This window comes from Opisthocomus hoazin, chromosome 7 (genome assembly GCF_030867145.1).
Source record: "Opisthocomus hoazin isolate bOpiHoa1 chromosome 7, bOpiHoa1.hap1, whole genome shotgun sequence".
Lineage (NCBI taxonomy): Eukaryota > Metazoa > Chordata > Aves > Opisthocomiformes > Opisthocomidae > Opisthocomus > Opisthocomus hoazin.
The window spans coordinates 13,358,201-13,381,436 of NC_134420.1; the positions used below are offsets into that span (position 1 = coordinate 13,358,201).

Here is a 23,236-nt window from a genome sequence, read left to right on the forward strand (position 1 = left end):
CATTATGGTGACCCCACGGATTTATCGCAGCCGAAAAAAAAAGGCACGGGACTGCCAGCTGGCGAGGTAAGCCGGGCTGCCCGAGAAAGGCAGGAGCGGATTCGCGGCACGCCAGGGGGAGCGTGAACATCGGCAGTATGGGTTCCACTGTATCAGCGTCAGAAAACATGGCGCTGAAAAGCCTGTTGGAATTGGCAGATCGAGCCGATGCTAAGTTAACTAAAGGAGACATATTGGGACTATTATTACGGTGCCGCCGCCGAAAGCTGATAACAACAATGGATCAGCTGTTCGATCTTGATGTGTGGCACAGAGTTGGGATGGACTTGTGGGACTCTGTGCAGGTCGGAAACAAAGAGGAGTGACAATTAGCCCCTGTTTTCCGAACTGTTAAAAATATGATTGCTGATATGAAGGACGATGCTACTGCGGCTGCAGCCGCCACGAGAGCTGTTTATGCAATCAGTCAACCCGCAGGAGAGTATCAAGATCCCTGTACAGCATCGCTGGCTTGTGAAACGAAGCTCTGTGGAGAACCGAGTGTGGCACCAGCGCCACCTACAGCCCCACAACTGCCGGAGAATGTGCCGCTCCCGGAAATGGATACTGACTTGCCCGAAGGACCAACATCACTATTATACCCAAAGATTCATAAAAGTGAACTTACGGACACATTGAGAAAGCAGCAGGATCAAATGACAAAGCTGTTGGACGAGATGCAACAAGTAGAAAAAGGATCCCGTAACGCCACGATTGAACAGGCATATCGAAAGGCTCACCAAGCCATAACAGACAGTTTGCGAGCAGTCGAGCAGCACATATGTGGGGAGTCGGACGGGATGGGGGAGGTGATTTCAGGGGGGTCAAATAATGGAAGCATTAACGACAGTGCGCCAGCACAGCATTTGCAACAGCACTGGGTTAGGCTCATGCTGGAAGACGGGGAAATGAGCTTAGCTGACGCTGATCACTATTTACGCAGTAAATACGGTAAGGGGGTGGGGGATGACGAACGTGAGGCGTGGAAGAGGGGCGTGAAGTGGAGAGAGCAAGGAGGGGGGGCATCCGGTGTTCACAAGCCTGATTGCGCGTGCGGTGGGTGTGGTCTGCAGGGACCCGGCGGTACGGAGCGGGGTGGTGTGGCCGCTGGAGGTCGGAGTGGAGACGGGACGCCCCCGATACGCGACCCTAATTTTAACATGGGTCAACGATGGAGGGGGGTAATAGAAAATGCTGTAATTGAAGGACAAATGCTACCAGTTTAACAGCATTCCCGGTGTTTACGCAGGGGAATCAACGGATATGGGCTCCTTTTGACTGGAAAACAGTGAGTCAGTTACAAAAAACTGTAATGAACTATGGTTTAGATAACAAGCAAGTTATGACGCTGGTTACCACCTTTTTCAAAAATCAGATATTAGTACCAGCTGATGCCTGAGCCTTGTTAGAATTGGTGTTGCCCCCCACTGCCTTTATGCTGTGGAAGGATAAGCGGCGGGATAAATGTGAGGTTGCAATGACGCAAAACCTTCAGCTAGGTGCCGATGATCCTTTACGTGTAGTTACACTAGACCAGCTCATGGGTACTGGCGCTTTCCGTGACGGGGCGGCTCAAGCAGCGCTCCACCCTCGAATATTGCAACAGTCACAGAGCTTAGCCCTGGCCGCTTTAACTGAGTTACCACAGATTGGGAAGCCTGTATTACCTTATACACAGATTCGTCAGGGTCCTGATGAGCCGTACATGCACTTTATAAACCGATTAAAGGAAGCATAAGATGCGGCACCGAATCTGCCAAGTGAAGCAAAAGGCGCAGTAGGAAAGGATTTAGCTTTTCAAAATGCCAACACTCAATGTCAACAGATAATTGCATCCCTACCTAGTGGGTCTACCCTTAGTCAGTACATGGAGGCTTGGTCCTGATTACCTTGCTTAGCGGGGGAAAGAGAGAAGGCCAGAATACATGCAGCTGCTATGGCCACTGTTTTATGACCTGCCATGCAAACGGGGAAAGGGGATCAAGGTGTTAAAGCAAAAACTGGTTGTCTTATTTGCGGAGAGGAAGACCATTACAAAGAAACTGTCCTCAGATCAAGAAGCAAAAGGTGGTGGCTGACGAATTTGTAGGGACATGTCATCGATGTGACAAGTTCGGGCATAAAGCAGCTCAATGAAGGTCGCAGTTTAAAAAGGATGGTACCCCCCCTGTCGGGAAACAGGCAGAGCAGCGCCAGGATGGGGGGCGTGAGGACAAGAAAGTTCCCCACAGCTATGGCTGTCTTGACGAGCTCCGAGCCGCCACAAGCGGCTCCGCAGGAGTCGATCTGGCCACGGGACAAGACATCACTATAGAAGATGATAAGGTGCATGTCATCCGCTCAGTAGCCACAGGACCTTTAGGTCATGGGCTGAGTGCATTGTTGGTGGGACGATCCTCTGCAACTAGACAGGGAATTTTTGTCCTACCAAGAGTAATTGATGCAGATTTCACAGGTCCAATAGGGATTATGTTAAAGGTATTCACGCCACCATTAACCATCAAACGAGGAGCAAGGTTGCCAAACTAATTCCTTTTATTGCTCAGGTCCCCCTAACTGACCCTAACTATAGGGGAAGTGATGCCTTTGGCTCAAGTGGACCCCCCTTGGTGCATTCGTACAACCTCTTTCCACAGAACAGCCCATAAGAAAGATCACTATTAAAGGACCGAACGGCATTGTACTAAAAGACCAGAAAATGTTGTTAGACTCCGGAGCAGATGTTACTATAATCCCGAGGGCCCAATGGCCAGAGTCATGGCCATTGACGGTAGTGTCGGGCATGGTGACAGGAATCGGTGGTGCAACAGCGACACAAATGAGTACTGAGTTCAATTACCTTTGTAGACCAAGATGGTAAGTTGCTGGCACAAGCACGCCCTTATGTCTTCAATACCACTATTTGGCTTTTAGGCAGAGACGTATTATCACAATGGGGTTGTGTCATTCAGACGCCTTTTTGACAGCGGCCATTGAAGCAAGCGCATCCAGGCCTACAATGAAGCTCACGTGGTTGACAAAAAAGCCGATCTGGGTGGACCAATGGCCGCTGTCTACTGAAAAGCTCGCCCATCTCCAAGAATTGGTGGATGAACAAGTGAAGTTGGGGCACTTGGTCCCATCCACTAGTCCTTGGAATACTCCTGTGTTTACCATTCAGAAAAGTCCGAAAAATGGAGATTCTTACAAGACCTAAGAACAACCACCATGCAGACCAACTAGTGACAGCCACTCCCGTACAACTGTCCACAAGCTTTGATGCTGCACGAGCAGCGCATTATTTTTTCCATCAGTCCGCAGCGGCGCTGCAAAGACAGTTTTCATTATCTAAAGCAGATGCGTGTGCTACTGTTGCAGCCTGCCCTGACTGTGCGAGACTCACTCCTATACAGGATGGTGGTGTAAATCCTCGAGGTCTACAGCCCAGACAACTTTGGCAAACCGATGTGACTGAGTTCCCCCAGTTTGGGCGTTTGAAGCACATCCATGTCTCTGTTGATACGTGTTCGGCTGCCATCTGGGCAACAGCAGCTACTTCTACCAATGCCAAAGCAACCCAATGACATTGGGCGCAAGCCTTTGCTGTGTTGGGAGTACCTGAACAAATTAAAACTGATAATGGCCCAGCCTACAGGTCTCAGGTCATGGCCCGTTTCCTTCAGCGGTGGGGTGTTAAGCATGTACGTGGCATCCCATACAACTCCACCGGTCAAGCTATTGTTGAGCGTTCCCATCGCTTACTAAAAGATCATTTAAATATTTTAAAAAAGGGGGGGAAAGCAATCCCCGATAGACTGTCTACACAAACCCCTTTTTGTCCTGAATTGGTTGAATGTTAGAGCAGGTCATAGTGACCCCCCAGCTGTTCGGCACAGGGGAACAAACAAAATGTCTGTGACAATGATGTGGTGTTAGTAACGGTATTCTGCCTGGACAAAGGGGTTTGGGAAGGTCCAGTACGACTACTCACTTGGGGGAGGGGATATGCTTGTATTTCTACAGATAATGGACAGACGGAGTGGGTGCCGGCAAAATGGATCAAACCCATCTTGAACACGGAAGAAGAAGGGGAGGTGATAAAAAGATAGTGGACCCGGTTAACAAAGATGCTAACCACATGGTTGAAGGCACTACATCCTAACAATGTATAGCTGTTATCTGTACTATCTGACGAGTGTCAATATGAGTGCCTGCTTTCTAGGGCTCTGGAGTTAAGTTTTGGAGTGTGAATTATTTTGCTCCTTTCTGGTAGTAGAGTTTGGGTACCCAGGTAGGACCCTGCTCTTGAACATCAATGGTCCAAGGGATCGCAGGACCTCCAGCCAGCACCGAGGGATTCTCAGGGAGAACCTCTGATCACTGGACCAAAAAGTTCTGAGCAGGGACTATTAATAAGACAAAGGCATTCTTCCAGTATCACTTCTGTTGCCTGCCTGCTGTCTGTTCATAAGTCTTTGTAATATTTGGATTTATGTTGAAAACTTGGTGTGCCTGCGTGTGTGTCTGTGTGTGTGTGTGTGTGGTCGCGACCATAAATGTGTAATTTTATGTGTTTGTTGTCAATAGTGTTTGTATTTCTGTGTTCTGATGGATTTATTTGGTTTTTGTGATCTAATGGATTTGTCTGGACTAAGTAACTGCCTTTGCATCTTCTGGTTTGGTAAGTTTTCTGGGTTCTGCCTTTAGACTATTGTATCTGCATTCTGATTTATTGGGGCTGCGGAAGTATTTGATGCAGCAGGAAACAGATGGGGAATTTCTGGCTGGTTAATGTCACTAAACAAAATGTTATTGCTTATTGTTGTAATGATTATGGCAGTGATTATGTTGGTCCCGTGTATAATACGCATAACACAAGAGGCACTAGAGGTAACTGTGAAGAAAATTTTTGTGATGCAACTAACACCAATTGAGCAAATGTTTTTAAGATAATGATAAGACAGCTTAGCTTTTTTTGAAAAGAAAAAGGGGGAGATGTTGGGGTCGATGTAGCTTGAGAGTTAGCATGACTAGGCCGCTTAAGCAAAACACTTAGCATAACTGAACAGGCCGCTGGAAAGGACAGCTAAGAATAACAATTGAGAAAGTTAGCAAAAACAAGATGTGTTCAAGGACGTGGAGGCAGTCTGTTGCTATTGGCGTTAGTGTAGTTACCAATTATAAGGGAATGTGGGGCGTGTGAACAGTGTGTGATTTATGTCTGTAGCCTATCCGATGTAAGCGTAATCGTGTGGACAGATATGGGAAATGTATATAACCGCACGAGCGGGAGAATAAAGTATCTGACTGTGCATCTTACCAATGCGCGTGAGAATTGTTCCTGTCCTTTCACGTATGCTGAGACTCGGCAAACAGGCAACAAAAATAGACTTTTGCATTGTTCTGTGGATATTCAGAAAGAATTTCCTGTGCCAAGACCTTCTGATGGTTTCTTGAGAACAGCTTAGGAAAGTCTGCCAAGAAAGCCTTTGTTTCTCTCCTCACCAAGAAGTCAAGAAATCAAAGGTGAAAAAAATTCTCTGTCAGGTAAAAGTAAATTTTAAATAGCTCTCTAGGTAAGCTCTGCTGTCACCCCTCAGCTCCTTATGATATTTATACTTGCCATGAAAGACAGACAGTTGTTAAAGCCATTCCTAAACTGATAATCCAGCCACTGGAAATCTGAAGAAACTGAAGACTGACAGAAGTTTGCTAAGAATATAAAGGCCAGCATGACTTCCTGTGTTTGAGTACAGGTAAATAAGTTGTCATTCACGTAGCCTGCTAAGCAGAACAAGAAGAGAGATCGCTCTGGAGCTCTTCTTGCCCTGCTGAAGTGGGGAAACTTTGAAGCAGCTGGAGCAATACCTTTGACCAGACTCCTTGTTTGAATACAGAGGTTATCATCAGCACAACTTGTATTTGCTAAAATATTACTGCAACTAGAAAAAAGCATTTTCAAAGACTGAAGAGCTGTCACCAGTTTAAGAACTGACAGCGTGTTGTAGATATTCTGTCAGCTAAGAAGCAGTTGATACTAGTAAAAGGCTGTATTTCAAGTCAGAGCACACTAACTTTCTAAAAAAAAAACCCTCTCCCAACAAGCAACTCATTCATAATACTGCAACAATCTGAACAGCAACACTTTATCTTTTATAAAAATAAGCTCAAATTAAAGAACCCTTGTAAGTAATTGTTATAATTTGGCCGAGGCCGGCAACAAAAGCGCCACGTGGCCAGTCTGCCACCCCTCCCCCCACTGGGGTGGGGAGGAGAATGGAAAGAAAACAGGCAGAAACTGGTGGGTCGGGACAAGGGCAGTTTAACAGAACAGCAAACAAAGGGAGCAGTAACAACAATACTGATAAGGAGAATACACAACACAAACAGCAGAACGCATAGAGCCACTCTTACCGCCCACTGACGCGCACGCTCCTGAGCCACGACTGCCTTCCTGCCGCCCAGCTCCCCCCAGCCAGAACCCAGCATGATGGCACCTGGTATGGAATTCCCTGCTCTGTTTGGCCAGGTTGGGTCAGCCCACCCAGCTGTGTTCCCTCCTGGCTTCTGGTGAAAATTAACCCTGTCCTGGCCAAACCCAGGACAGTAATTTACCTAATTTCCCCCTGCTCATTATCATCGGGTAAAGAAATCTCAGTACATGTCTGACATTTTCCAATTATGCAATAAATTGTTCTACTTGAAAACATTAGTTCTCTGTGGTTCTTACCTGTTTGAGTACATCTAATATAAGCTCACTGAAGACTTCATTCACTGCCATGGATACCGTCTGTCGGTCCATCCCTTTACTAAACTGCCCACTTCCAATGAGGTCAATTAGCTCCCATGCAGAAAGACCTTCTTGAGTGGTGTTGAGAGCAATCTTATAATGGTCAAACTGCTCTTGCTGCCAGCCTGCTCCCATTGCTTCAGTGAGTTTTTTAAGTAAATATTCAATCTGTACAGAAATACAAACAGAAATTAATTCTTTTCAACAGACATGGAAATCAAGTGTTTCAGAGCTGTAAACTAAGCTTCTCTAGAGACTAGCATTACAGCTAGATTCCCACGTTCACACGTAAGCCCATAAACACAGGTGATTTAATGAGCAAAGATTTTAAGCTCCTGTCTCGGTTGAACTTTTGACTGCCAAGCTCATCCCGCAGCTACTGTCTTCATAGTAAAGAAACAAAGAATTGAACCTGACAGCTTATTTTAATATTTCAGATTCTTACCGAACACATGGGACCTTCCCTGCAACAGCTTCCAAACTGTGATGACTGAAGTGTGAGAAAGCAAGAAGTTTCAAAAAATATTCTTGTAAGATAAAAAGCCAGCAAATTAGAAAAAATAAGAAAAGATGGCAGTTTGGACAGTAAGTTAAATGAAAAACTACCCAGGTTCGATCACTTATCTTAGTCTTCACCTGACTCCTCTTCTCCAGCTCTCAAGCACTTCATCACTGGACACAATCTTGGCAGATGTATCAAGAGAAGTAAAAGAACAAATTTTTCACGTCCACTTTTATTGTTTCCAAAATAAACTCTCCTTTTCATTTAATCTTTCATCATTCTGTAGCATTACCATACACAGGGTAATAACACTAATAACACTAGTCAAAATAAACACAAGTGTGAAAATGAGGGAAAGAAGGCTGGATTTCTTCTTTTGTCTGTTTTTTATGTTGTTTTTAAACTCATCACTGTTCACTCTTTAAACAAGGCAGTATTTCAAACTAAGCTCATCTACAGCTTTGGGCACATGTAAAACAATTTTAATGGCTCTTTAAACAAAATAATTGGTGAGAGCCTTCCTACAAAGACCTCTACACTGCAAAGCAAAAGCCATGCTTTGAAGTTTCTCTGACTGAAGACTGAAGTCACAGGATACCAATTACAGCGTTTAACCCAGTTTGAACACAGACCAAACTAATGTGGCATTCCACTATTTTGGGTAATGGCTCCCCACTTCAGAGAACTCGACTGCCTTCAGCAACCAGCCAAGCCGCCTGTGCCCTCCCTCCGGAGGAAGCCTGGGGAGAGGGTGCTCAGTAACCCAGCACAGGAGCACCCTCCTGCAGCAGCTCACTGCAGGGACGAGGCAGCACCAGCTCCCCCAAAGACTGGCCTTTCTCTCCAGCCACCACCAGGCCAGTACAGACCTGGTAGGTCGGCCCACAAGGCTGCAAAGGACAGGGCTCCTGCCGGGTGCCCTGCTTAGCTGCAGAGTGGGAACTGCACGCAGCCTGCTGGAGGTGGGGAGGGAAAGCACCACGATCCTTTCACAGGTTCTCTCTGCACACGTGGGAACACACGAATTCCCTCAAGTGCTGCTTTTCTGAAGGTCAGTCCTTCACGACAGTCTGCTCCACTTTCAGTTCACATATTTTAGGTGTGGTTTTGGAAACACTAAGTGACTCAGGAGTCTGAATCCCATTATCAAAAATTATTGAGGTGTACAGCACGAACATGCCTTGTTAAAAAGTGGTGGAAATCAAGTATTTCCAGGACTTCATTTTTCTAATCACCAATGCCGGTTCACCTCTGTTCCTCAGCACTGCTTGAAAATGCAATGTAATTTCTCCTACAGGTAAGAAAAACCCTGGCTGAGAGAGCCAGAGGATGCTTCACCACAGAATAAATTAACTTCTCAGATACAGATCAGAGTCATTTTTCAGCAGGCTTTTGAGCACCCAGCAGTCTCTACGTAAGAGCTTTGGGAGTAAAAAGAAATTAAAAAATGTTTTTTCCCCCACACGTTTCACCACAAGGGCTCCCAGCCCTCAAGGTTTTGATACAGCATACACGCTAGTTTTGTGACTGTTGCTTCTCTCTCTTGCAACTGGTACAGGCAGATCTCTTCCTTTCTCTCACATCTATGATCAAGAAATACACAAGTGTGTAGCAGAACACACTCATCTGGCAAAGCAGTAATTACCAAATTCATCCCAAAGCAGTAATTACCAAATTCATCCTACAGATGGGTGGGCTTTTCTCACTATTTTCTCTCAGTAACTTAGTCTCACAGTCCTTACTATAGTAGCACATTTTGCTACAGCAAAATGGAGAAGCTACTGAAAGCTGCTGCACTGTCTAGAGGAAAGTTTCTGCTGTGTTGAATGAGCAGGAAGCGTGTATCCCTCTGAGATGTGGCTGTCGTATCCTCCTCGTAAACAGTGTCTTAGGAGAATACAGGCTAACCAGGCACAGAATATGCCTCCAAGGTGGGTACAGAAGTTGTAGAGAGCATTGCTTTTCATTTCAGCTTCCCTGAGCAAGGCATTTAAGTATTTTTAGCTCCTCATGCAATTCTTACCAGCAAAGATACAATTTGAACAGAGGCTTCTACAAACGTGGCATTCAAACTGTGGGCAAGTGCAACTAACACAGGGTACAATGTTCATGGTAATCAGCAAAGATGACTTTCAGCCCTGTGCTATGCCTGCCTGCCATTTGAAGATCCCCATCAACACATCACTAACGTGACCACAAATCCCATTAAAGTACATAAAATATCTAATTATTTTAAAATACATTAACTTGTCATAACTGAAAAAGGACCTATGCATATTACAATTTAATTTCTAAAATTAAAAAAAAAAAAATCAAGCTTTATCTTGCATTCAGAGAAGTACATGGCTAACCAAAGTCCCCAGAAAAACTTTATCTAACGTATCTGCACAATAGCAACAGTGAGTGCTGGGGTGGGGTATAAATATGCAACAGTATGACTTTGCATAAAGTAAACAGTAAAGAAGTTGGATCCGGTAAGTGTGGAAGCAAAGAATAGACCACACATTATGAACTCAAATGAGGAACCTCTTAGAGCAAATGACATTTCCCCTCCTCCACAAAGAGTCATGTCAACTCAGCAAATAACCAACAAATTAAGTCTACTGGCTCAAACATAACCTACTCTTGTGGTTAAAAAGTAGAGTGTCAAAAAGCAAATGTGAAGCAACATCAGAAGACTGGACCTTACTCACTTTCAGATACAGATGTAAAACCACAAGGAGATTGCTAATGCTACATATGCCAGTACGGACCAACTGGCTCCGCAGTATGAAAAACAGCTTCCATTTTAAATTAACAGAAACTTTTCAGTCAGAATTTGCCAAGGAAAAAAAAAAAAAAAAAAGAACAGAGGCTCTTTCACATGAGCTATGCAGCCTGTTTGGTACCTTCTTTCAGGGGGCACTTTCTTTTCCCGTGTTTCCATACCTATTTGCTTTGCTTTTCCAGGTATTCCTGGCACTGTCCTCCATGGGGAATCACATATCATAGATGTTTCACATATTTTTCTGATATACAAGTGGGTCTCTTAGAAGATGAAAAATGATGTCAAGGAGGCCTTCGTGCCCAGCAGAGCATGGCAGACAAGGCTATTCTGGTTCACGCTATTTAAATAAACTTTGTGATATTAACAGAGCAGAAATAAAAAGTCTATTCACATTGTACAAAATTCTGTGGAAGCACACGTTACTGGGCAAGAGACATGAAAGCAGTTATATCCCCTTTCACAGTCATCACCAATTCCTTTTTCTCAACCCATCAGCAGATCACTTACTTTTAAGTCAAATACTTGTTTCCTCCTTTCCATCAACAAAAAAATCCCCATACTAGAATTTATTAGACTTCATGGACAGTAACTACTCTGGATTAATAGACTGTGACAACTGTGTTCATTATGCAGTGTAAGCCATTATCTTATTTAAATAAAATTAGCATTAAGTAATATAAGGACAATCTGCTGTATAAGCTGAATATGGTCTTATTTTTTGCAGGAATCAAGGAAAAGAGTAGCGAAATGGGAATAACAGACGCAAGTCATAAATAACCAAACATCTTTCTAACCATCAACTTGTAGAGGTCATGGGTCAATTAAAAGCCCATGCAAGCAGCTTTCATTCTAGCTGTATCAGTTTTGATTTTATTTCTGAACGGCCAAGGTTCAATTCCCAGTATTTCATTCACTGTATCAGTTTATGATACTAGAATGCAGAACAAGGAAGGTCGCAAAAAGCCTTTTTCTGCAAGGAACGCCTCCAGAAGAATCACCACTGGACTGCTTCAGACTTTCACCTCCTTAGTCTGAAAAGCATCACCTCATTTTCAAATGCATAGAAAGCCAATAGGATTAGAAATGCTACATGTTAATACATGTATTAACAGGCTAGAAGGCAAGTGAAAAAAGGCTTTACAAATCTTCTTTCCTCAAGAAGTGAGGCTTACAAAGCAGACACCAAATACATTTGGCTTATTTGAAACAAGTTACGTGAACACTATATTACAACACTCAGAGTGTGCAGCTTGCAGTGTACGTATCTGCGAGTTTCACCATTAAGGATGGCCCAGAAACACAGCTAACCACATACCACTGCTTTCAGGCAATAAAGCATTCCCAAGACTACAGTCACACATCCAGAAATAAGAAAGGGGAAGTGTTTGGAAACCTTTTTATAAAACAGAAAACATCTGATAAACAATACCAAGGCACACAAATGAGTCTGTAACAACTAAGAGGTGAGTTGTAAGGGAAGCTGATGACAGACTAGAAATATTTCTCCTCTTATGGCTACAGTTCTCTCCACCTTTCTTCCCTTTATTTTACCCTTCTCATGGAAGAGGTAATGCCTGTGAGAGCTGAAGGAAACACACACTCGGATGTCTGCATCTCAGCTGATCTAGTGGAAAGGACCAGCTGTGGGGAGTGGAAGGAGCTCCCACCCAGGCCCCCACTTTCTGGGCGCATTAGTGATACAGCTGCTTGGTAAAGCAATTCTATTAGCCAAGAATTATAGTAATTCTGAAAGCTGTCCATCAGGACTAATTTTAACTAGAGCAAACAAAACACAGCATTGTTTTTCTCCAGTCCATCTATATCTCTTTGAAATACCGCATTCAACCAGTTCACAGAAGTATTTCACTTCATGCATAGCAAGGCTTCTCACTTGAAAGGGGAGGGAGATTGCAAATGTGATACTATTTTGCATTTCCCTGGGATGTGAGCACCTTTGCAAAATAGATATTAATGGATCTGTGTTCCTTTCCAACTCTCCTAACTGGTTTCAGCTGCCCACCAGTCACCAGCAGAAGCTACACTGGAGCCCAAGGCCATTATCAGCCAAGCCTGATGCCCTGCATAGCCACCAGCTCTTGTCCCTCTGTGACCTGACTTCTCCCCACAGCATAGAGGGATCCTCTCTAGCTTGAAGTCACATCCCAAAACTGCACACCCCAACCCAGGCCCTTTCCCATGCTGAATTTTAGTAACCTTATTTCCCTCAAGTGCAGCACTGCCATCTCTCCTTCCATGACAGGTGAGAAGCATTGGCCAGATGCTGCCTCTGGCTTTTAGCCTGGCCTCTGCTAAACAAGCAACTTCTGGCCCTTGCGTCACCTCTTCACTGCTTTCAAATTCCCTCTTTGCAACTACTTTCCTCACTTTGCTCTTTCTAAAGCTTTCCTTGGCCTGCATCTCTGAAATCAGTAGCCTGTTTCCCTTCTCTAGTTGAGCTGCAGCTGTTCCCAATGTGCTGCCCGTTCAACACCTGGGCAGGGAATCAAGACTTAACACTTTGCAGATGGGTTAACAGCCCCACCACAATTAGCTAATATGAAAAGCCCAGCACAGTAGCACTAATGCAAAAGTACACAACACAGGCAAGAAGAAAGGACAGCAGCCTCAATCTTTAGTCGGCACAGTCCAAAGAAGGTAAAACTGCACCCAAGCAGGAGAGTTTTCCTGATATGAAATTGTTTAAGTGGACAAACCACTTATTTAAAAAAAAGGGAGGAGGAGGAAATCACACTCCCAAGGTGGTCTCAAAAGGTAGATCCTCCAAGGAGGAGGAAGAGAAAGCATTATCATAGCCACATGAAATAGTGTCCCGGCTTTGGCTGGGATAGAGTTAATTTTTCTGTCAGTAGCTGCTCTGTTTTGGATTTAGTACCAGAAGAATGTTGATAACACTGATATTTACAGTTGTTGCTATGAAATCAAGGACTTCTTCCAGTTTCTCATATTCAGCTAATGAGCAGGTATGCAGGAGCTGGGAGGGAGCATAGCCAGACAGCTAGCCCAAACTGGCCAATGGAAATATTTCATACCATGGACGTCATGCTCAGTTTATAAACCGGGGTTGGCCAGAGGGAGAAAGCTACCTTTTCTCTCTTGTTTCTGGGAGTTTGAATCTCTGTCTTGGCTGGGAGTTCAAACTGTTTTTTGGGCTGCAAATGGGTTGTCAGGTGGTGAGAAAAATTGTGTTGTATATAGTTTGTTTTGCATATTTATTATTTTCATTGTTATTATCATTACTATTATTAGTATTTCCTTTGTTGATGTATTAAACTGTCTTTATCTCAACTCACGAGTTTTCCCTTTTGTCCATTTCTCCTCCCCATCCCACTAGGAGGGAAGGGGAGGAGTGAGCAAGCAGCTGTCTAGTGCTTAGTTGATGGCTGCCAGGTTAAACTACAATAAGTTGTATCAACACATTCACTGGTGACCTAGGAAGTTCTATTATAATCTTCCCATCCACGAGATGGGAAGCAAAAAGCGATTACCCTTCCAACCTGAAAGTATGAGGCAAGTTTCGAAGTTACTTAGAACATGGAAACAAAATCTCTGAAACCCAAAAGCCTAAGAGGAGGAGGGGAAACAGCTGGATCTCACACAAAGGACTCCAAGCCAGAAACTGCAGTAAATTGTGTGCCACAATATTCTCAGCCAACGATACGAGCAACAGACAGGGAGGAAAGAAAAGCTTGCTCCTTGGCTGGGAAGCTATAGTCACGCATGAAAGGTTTACATTGGTCTCACCAAAAACAAACATCACAGAGCAGCGATGCTTCCATCACCCTCTCCTCTGTTCTTCACTTTTCAAAAATCCCCTCACTTTACACATGACATGTGAGCAATTTTGTAATTAAATGATAGGATGCAATATACAGTGGTGAAGACTAAATATATAATCAAGTTTTATTATGAACTCAAGAGGCAGAAAAAGTAAATGGAAAGGAAAATACCTCTACTAGCTACTAGTATCATTTTGAATACTATTGAAAGGATTTATTTTCAGGAATAAATTCTCAGCACTAAGAAAACAACTACAAGTTTGTATGAAAAAATGATTTGCAAATCTGAAGTTTAGATTTAATATAAAAAAACAGACATAAGAAATTAAAAGGCATATTATGAAAGGTCACACAGAGAAAAAGCAAAACTGACCAAAATTGAGACTTTACATCTTTACTTTCAGAATTTTATGTAAATGGGTAAATGAGTAAATGTGGAATTTTCCAGCAGCACAGAGAACCCAAGGAGGACCGGTGCAAACCAGAAAGGAGTACATTCAACAGACAGCATTCCTCCACCGGCTGATTACATTACCTGTGTGGTGTAAGGCAAAAGGTTAGAGTGAATACAGGCATTGTAGCTGATAAGAACAGAGCAGCCTTTCTTTGTCAGGCTCTATAAGCTTTCTTTAAACAGTATTGCACAATTTAAATCTTGCCGTAACCAAGGAGGTACAGACACAGATCTGCCCCACGAATTTTTAAAATACTCCAAGTAGAAGGGCAATACAGGTTAACCCTAGACATTAAGGATGGGAAAGCAGGTAAATAACAGCAGCTATGAAATCTAGAAAACCTCTTTTGTGCTCAGAGACGACTGCAGCCCATCTCCCAACAAACAGACACATTGCTATTACCCGGCATCAGCTACAGAAGGCAGCACAAATCTGAGGGCTTACTTGGGAGAGAAGGAGCAAGTGAGCAACGCCAATGCGCCAGAGCTAGCAGGTCTGAAGATTTTAACCATGCCAACAAGTAAGATATGAAATATCTACCCTCAGGTAAGCCAGACTGCGCAGTGGGGAACACAATGACAAACTAGAGACGTGGATTTGAGTCCCAGTTTGATTAGTGATTCCAACCTTCTACCAAAGTCAAATCTGTCACCTTTAAGAAAGCAGCTGTCTTAGCTTTTATAACCATGATCCCTGTCTCCCAGAACTGACTGCAAAAACAGGAAAGCAAGCAAGAAGACTGTCCCATTTTTCAGGGGAACATAGCATGCCAGGTAGAGCCCTGTCATCACCAGTCTGGAAAAAAATAGAAACTTTGTACAGAGTGAAAGTCTTCCGCTAAAAAGTGATGGATATGGCAAAACTGAGCATTTTATTTTGATAGGGAAGGGGAGTTATCTGTACTCTATGGTTTGACACAACAGTTTGGAGTCCAACAGTTATGTGATAGTGGCATGTAAATCAGACTGGTTTGACACCTGACTGTTAAAAAATTTGCAAATATTTATTAATCAGTACTCCAGTGCCGAACTGCAAACCCCTGGGATTTCTGTATACAGTTTTGCAAGAGATTATTTATGCCTACAGTTCTGATCTTTCTGCTTCTTCCCTCGCCTTTCCCCATGGGTAGAATTGTGGAGACATCAAAATCTTGCTTTAGGGTTAAAATACCTATTTGAGCATTGCCCATACTTGTTAATGGACTTAAAGTATAAAGAGAGATCTCTGGTATTATTCGTTCAACCATTTCAAGCAAGAGTGTTCAGCTGGTGGCTGCTTTTGATTAGAAACAGACATCATCATCAAAGTTCATACTTCTCCTTTTCATCAGGAGCGTGACATGAGACTGAAGACTCATCTTGCAAGTCATGGTAACAGAGAGCAGAGGGGAGAATTTTTTTCAGAATCACATTGATGTATTAATTGTGCAAAATTCTGATCACATGTAAGCAAGTACACTGATTAAAGATCACATACATGCACTATTCCCTGAGTGAAGCAAGAACCTCAACAGCTCCAAGTGTTGGTAGTGGAGCCAGCACCAGCTAGTCCTCACAATAAGCAAAATAAGCTATTTACTGGGGGGGCAGGCAGCACATCCCCCTTAGTCCAGCCTGTTTAAATGACAGACACATGCAGCCATCAATATCAAAAGTATCCTGTGTGAATCCCCATATATGCACTCGGGAAGACAAAGAAAAAGCACCCAAGACCTTATATTATTAAAAGAGTAGAATAAAAGTTTTACATAAAACAATTATTTTCTCTTAAATCTCTAGAGAGTAGCAAACATTAACATAGTTCAACTGGAACATTAAGCAAACTGGTGTTAAACAGCTTAAGTTTTTGTTTTTTACCTCCTCAGGTACAATGATTAAAGGGTATTTGTCCTCTGATAAGAAGTTAAAAATAGCCCACACTTTAAACGCATCTTCATCACTCATCATCAAAGGACTTTTAGAGAGGTTCTTTTTAGCACAGAGAGTCCAGCACATCCTGTTGAATTCAACTTTGTCAAAGTTTCCTTGAACCTAAAATGAAGAAATTGAACAACAACAAAAAATTAATATGCACGAATGGCACAGAATAACAGACTGACAAAGTTTAACAGGGTAAGTCACAGAAAAAGCTCTGAGAAAATTCTAGTTTGCAAGAAATGTCAAGGCGCAAAAAGAGCACTGTATCAGCCTAGTCTGACTTCCTGCATGGGGTCAACTAAGGAATTTCTTCCAGCAAAATCTACATTCAACCTCCAATTTCTGGTTGAGTTAATAACACCCTGACTTCATGTGAAGGAGGCTACACTGCATTCTGCGTTTCCTCTAGCATGTTTCCAAACCATCTTCACAACTGTCTCATTTCCAGCTGCCCTTCTATTCCACTGAATTACTGAGATTTTATACAGAAAATTTGGAAACCATTATAGCCAAAACTACATGTGGATATGCTGAAAGCAATATTGGAACAATAGCTGGGAAAGACCTTTAATATGTTTTTCCACTTCACGTTACTCAAACATAACTCTTGTAGGATATTCATAAACATGTAATAATTTTTTTCTTGAACGCTAATCCACTGAAAATCTTTCCTTTTTCTCAGACTTGCAAATCTTCACATTATTGATAGCAAAAATTCCTGTCATTTTTGTTATCTTTTCTCATACCTAGCAACTGTGCCCATCTGTGAATTATTTACAAATGTGAAAGATTTCATTTCCTCTGTTTTATTTTTAAACGCTCATTTATATTAGAGACGAAATCTATTTATCTAACTACAGCTTAGCAATGCTATTTCTTTGCCCACGTGTAACTGATAAAGGCATGTTCTGCGCTGTAATGGAATTCCCTTGGGATTTCAGAAAGCACGTCTAAGGAACAGATTCTTGTACCTCTTGTGGTAACACCACCAGTAATATTCAGTGACATTTTCTTATAATAGGTTAAACCATGCATCTCAGATACCTCAAGGACACCATTGCAAACTGTATGATCCAGTCTGGTAAGTGGTCAAATACAGTGGAGAGTGAGACACAGTGGCTAAGTCAGACTAAGGAAGTGGATGAACTGATGTGGGTGGAGGAAAAAAGAAGGGAAAAAAAAAAAGAAATAAGGAAACAGGAAACCAACCCTACACCAAGAAGCACTTCACAGTACAATTTCCAGGACTGAAAGTGGGAATACAAAAGAAAGCCATAGACTTCACATGCTTGCAAAGCAGGCCAATAAAAGTGACAATGCAAGAGGCCATCTACAGGCTACAGCTGTCCTTTGAAGAAGGTAGAAGCTGTATGAGCTATAGTTGCTACAGCCAGAAGCTCAGCATCCTGATTGTTCGCACAAGAAACATGTCTTAAAGGAAACACCAGCTGAGCAAACAAACACCCTCTGGAAGAAGGGCTAGAAGTCAGGTTTCCTTCTCCTTCCTTCAATTTGACAGCAGTTCATCCCTCATCTACTTCTGCCTGTGATTTTTTCTGTCTGTCCCCAGCCTGCCCAATGAAGCTTGACTTCTCTCTTAAAACAACTTCACCCACCCAGATGATTAGCACTTCCACCTTGGAAATGCCCTTGTGGTTACGTTACTCCCAAGGAAGACACCAACAAGGTGCGAAATCTCCTTTCCTACAGCCACCACCTGGCAAGTGCTCTAAGCACTATAAATAAGGTGGGTTGCTCCATGAGCAGCTCATGTTTTAAAGCACAGGAGCAATCAGTGACCACAGGAAGACAGGTGGAGAAAGGCATGGGCCCTGGCCAGGGTAAAGAAAAGCGCATGGTTTGTGGTCATGTAGCAAAGCTGGACCATGTGCGCCTCAGAAACTCATGTCAAAACCCAGGTCACCTACAGCACATTACTGCCACCAGGATCAGGCAGCAGCCAAGCAGAAGGTTTCAGGACCATTTTACTGCAGTGAACTAGGTTGCGCCATGCCAGAGGTCCCACTTGAGACATACAAGTCCTTTCTTCAGAATCCAGACTTGATTCTGAAATGGACTTCATGGGACCTATGCAGCATCTGGAGTAGAGGCATTGCTTAGGAATTATTCAGGAGCAATAATCAGATGAGTGCACAAGTCCCGGCTCTCCAAAACAACTCTAATTTTGCATCTGTGTTTTTTTTCCTAAATGTTCAGGCTGTCTGTTAAATAAAGGATATAATCAGAAAATTGTTGTTCTGGAGATATTGGGAGTCAGGGATGGAACTAAACAGTTCTCCTTAATAAAGAATAAAAATTTTCCTCAGCAATTTCATGTAGCAATGCCAATTATTCCTGGTACCTGTGTTCTACACGTACATTTGCATGGGGTGAAAGGGGAAGGAAGATGAAAACCCAGCAACTAAACCCAAACTGCATTAGAGCTAACTCCATACTAAAGTCTTGCCTGTGATAATTTGGCTTCCTTGACTGGTGATAGTCCACTGTAGGTGGCTACATAATAATTGCTCTGAATGAATAATCTCTCTGGATTTATGAGAGATCATTTCTAAGCATCATTTCAAAAATTAAAAATATTTGAGCAGTTTCTACATGTATACTTGAACTTATTTGCAAAAGTACTTCAAAGTTAAGAAACTGTAAAAGTAGAACCTTTTCAAACAGAAGGTACTAACGTCAAAAAAAGGGTCATAAACAAATACACACATCGCTTTTTCATGACATGAACAAAACACATAAAAACAAACTGGGTCAAAGACTATCCTGGAATCTAAATTTAAAGAGGATTCCCCCAAACATCTTTAATTACAGTGACACTCTACCATGAATCCTACACTGAAATAATCTTGATGTGAAACTAAAATAAGAAATTTACGACACTTTACTGAGAAACCGGAATTTAGATTGTGTTTGGCCAGAATACTCATCCTGCTTGCAACTTGTGTAGATGTCACACAATTCTGTTACTTAATTAATGGACAGATCTTTGTACAAGAGATTTTTCCTGTGCACTAGTATATGTTTTTAACTGTACTTCCTAATTTGTCCTAATTATGTGAAGTCACTATTTCATTTGGAAACTTCTACAGTATTCTACACTACTGACTCTGTGCAACTTTCATTTGTGAATCTGTCCAATTGATGAAATATGCAAATGAACCAAGCCCTGCAACCTTAAAACTGCTTAAACTTCTCGAGATAAAAGCATGATATATCAAAGACACCTACCTTCCCTTTCTAAGAAGTTTCACAAAATAATCAAGAGAAAAATGCAGCAAACCCATACAATTTTCTAGATGTTTAATTTCTACTAGTATGCAAAGTAGAATTTACCATCATCAATATCCTACCAAATAACCCTAAAACATAAGGAAATACAGAAAATATCTGGCTTACATACCAGTGATCAGATCAGTTCCTAAAACATAATGAGCACTGGTAGTGTAAACAGCATTCACTAAGGAGATAACCTGAGGTTTAGAACGAAGCCCTCCTTTGTCTCACCCCACTATGACTCTTCCCTGATATAAATAAGGCATGTTGTAAAACACCACTATCACCATCATTGAAAAGGAAACATTTTCAACTGGTATTAAAATACAGACATTGTAAATAATGGAACATGTTAAAATATGGTTATGAAACCAAGTAAAAAAAAAAATTATGAAGACATTATACTGGCAAGCGACAGCTCCCTCCTGAAAGGGACACTTACAGAACAAGAATAGATTTTGTTTCAGATGCAGGAAAATCCTAGATACATCTGTCTGCTAAGTAACAAGCAGCATGATACTAGAAATCATCAACAAGGCAATACTAATTATTAAAAAACTTATTCAAATTCCCTATTTGGATAAAGGAAATTAGTTGCAACCAATTTGCCTTATTAAACTACCGACGTGCCTTTCTTGATGACTCCTTGCTTCTATATAAAGAGGCTTTATTGCAGGGTAACACAGGGTAAGCCAGCACCAAAACATAAAAAGCTACAACTGCACTTAAGAGTACAACAGCAGTTATTTCAAAATGTTACAAAGTCCTCTCAACAAAATGATAAGTCACAGTTACATATCTTTTTAAAACAAATCTAAGGATTCATTCTTTAAATATTTTACTAATGTTTTAAAGTAAAATATCTTGAGATCAAAAAAATATCTCGAGCATGTTGCTCTTGCTCAAATCAATTAATCCACCAGAAGATGTATAATTGGAAATTGAGATAACTTCCTCTGTATGTGGGACTATAAAGCACTAGTCTTTCTTCAGTAGCTTTGCTTACTAGCAGAAATTAATAGCAATTGTTCTACAATCACCCCATCGAAAAGAACAGATTATGCCTTGGAAGAAGGAAATAAGAAGGGGTTTCTTGTTTGCTTTCTTTGCTTGTTTGTTTTAAACAAAGAAGACATGCTATGAACCAGTGACTTCATCCTGCTGCATGTTGTCACCTCTAAAAGATGAGATGTCACAATCAAGATTTTTCCAGTCCACAAAGCCAGCCTTCTGTCATTTTCATTCAAATTTCAGTAATTTTTAATAGTACATATTGAAACAATTTACAAGCATGTCGTCAGGATTAAATAACATTAAGTTATAGGTAGTTTAATCCTGTTCCTTAACACTTTCGTCTTTTAAGATGAACTAATGGTATGGGTATACCAGACAACTATTGGAAGCCAGATCAGTGTATGAATAAAACAACACAAGAAACTACATGCAGTCATGCTCTTTCCTTTCATGAGAAAGCAAGGTAGCTTGTCCTTTGTTTTTACCATGCGGTAAGAAGGTGCCCCAGAGTAGCTCAACACTGTAAATTCACACCAACTTGCTTATGCAGCCAGGTCTTTCATTTTCAAACTGAAGTGTTATTTAAATGCAATTGCTCCTCATTTCCATAACTGTTCTTCCTATAAACACCCTTTAACAATAAAGCATGTTTATATTTGAAAAAGCCTTCCATCTCTATCGTTTTTGGTTTTTTTTTACTTAATGACCTGCTACTGCCTACAGTAACAAAAACCACTGCCGTTCAGACTCTACTACTGTAATCTTTCGGTCAAAAAGTAAGGCCTTTTCGTTTTCCCCAAAATTTGTATACAGACTGCTTGGTCTCAGTTGAATCTTTCAGGAGCTCAGACAGGCAATACAAAGTGGAAATGAGATCAGAAACTTCTCAGGGACAAAGCTAGATTCTCCAACATCAAACAACCAAGACATTAAGCGGGTACTTTTATGTGTATTAACAGCCAACAACTCCCACACATAAAACAGGACACTATTACTGGGAATGAGACAGACTAGAGAGGCAGAGGAGCAGTTAAGTCTTAGCTAGATATACGAAGCTTCTCCTGCTTCCAAGCTACCAGACTGCATTATATATATATATCACATTTTCTACCAGTATTAAATGTAGATTAAAGAAGCAGCAAAAATCAGCAAATAGGGCTAAGGAGTTTGCATAATCTGCAATTGCTGCATTGGACTTTTCAGCAGCATGTCAGTTCAGGACTTCTTAACTTCATAAAAGAAAGCAAACATCTATGTATATGCAGCCACAACATCAAAGTTTGATGGTTTCTGGGGTCAGCCCCCAAGTGTACAAAAAATCAGTGGTATTGAAGCTCACGTTTGCACTGTCACGTGGGCTGTTTTCTACCGTCTAGACCATTCTCTCAACAGAAGTTGTCAGAAAAAAAGCAGGAAGATAGGTTTTTTTACTTTAAAAAAATTTCACCCAAAATCTTCAATGCACAGCTCCCAGAGCCCAGCTCTGACTCAGTGACTACCTGTCTTAGAACAAGATGCAGAGGAGAGCAGGGGAAACCCTGCTGGCTTTCCAAAGCTTCCCCCAAAACAAGGTACAACAGATGACTGAAGAGTGCTCAGGCACTAAAGGAAAGAATATGCAAGATGGAACTTAACAACATTTCATAACATCACCCACGGCAATTATTTGAAGGGATCTATTTATTAAAATACCTTGTGAACAGACATTAAAGATATTTTTGCCCTTCCTGTTTGAAAAGGAGTCTATGAAAATATTCTGTTATAGCCATAGCATAAAGCAGGATAACCTGTAGCTCCAAGACACTTTCAAACAAATTCAAGCTGCGGTGTTTTATTAATATGAACGCTGTACTCCATGAACACAGCTCAGACAATGATCAGCTGTAATAGAAACCAAGGAGATAAAAATGAAGTAGAGAACAGTGCACCATTCCATTTTCAGGCACAGGCTCTCCAGGAGTAACCACCCCATCACGACCCCACACAGGCACACTCACAACCAGAGTGTCTTCGCACTAGCACGCTTCCTGCAGCAGGAGTCTACTGTAAAGATACTCTAACACAAAACCTAATAAAGCGAAAAACAGAACGCAAGAATTCAAAATTTACCTTTTCCAAGATGAATTTGTTCAGATAAGGCATGTAACCCTGATTGGAAACTGGTCCTTCATCATCATCCCTGAAGTGCTCCTCCAAGGCCACTGGGTCGTGGGGAACATTTAACACTGTGCACAAGTTGTGAGAAAGGACCTAAGGACAGAATAGAAGTCAGTGACACTGCTGTTGGCCTTAACCATGCTCTGTTCTCTCCAGAGCAGAGCTGTGATTTGCAAAACTATGCACAGAAAGTGACACCTGCTTGTCAGCACAAGTCCTACCCAGTGGATTTTTGTCAGAAAACAAATTGTAACCAAAACAGTTGACACCAAGGATTCAATGGCTTCAGACAGTTGCATGTTTACAGAAGCAATGCGATCATAGATAGGTCCATTCGTACAGAATTGCAAACACAGCTACAGAAGCTTCCCTTTGCACACATATACTTATGCATTTGAAAACCAAGAGAGGGATGCAGAAACACCAAATATTTACAGAGTGAAATTAGATAGCTATGGAAAACAACCACGAACACCTAACCTTTGAAATTATAAATATTTATTATCTAGTAAAAATAAGGAAGAAA

The 23,236-nt window shown here is 41.9% G+C and overlaps 1 protein-coding gene across 2 annotated transcripts in view; it reads right to left on the reverse strand.

The window, feature by feature from the left end:
* Positions 1 to 23,236, reverse strand: part of SWAP70 (switching B cell complex subunit SWAP70) — a 54,973-nt gene that overhangs the window by 22,532 nt on the left and 9,205 nt on the right. For both annotated transcript variants that reach the window (XM_075425984.1, XM_075425985.1), the window contains exons 2-4: positions 22,663 to 22,803; positions 16,186 to 16,359; positions 6,749 to 6,976 (exon numbers count right to left, since the gene is read on the reverse strand). In XM_075425984.1, the coding sequence (XP_075282099.1) occupies positions 6,749 to 6,976; positions 16,186 to 16,359; positions 22,663 to 22,803 (543 nt within the window). The remainder of the gene's footprint in view (positions 1 to 6,748; positions 6,977 to 16,185; positions 16,360 to 22,662; positions 22,804 to 23,236) is intronic.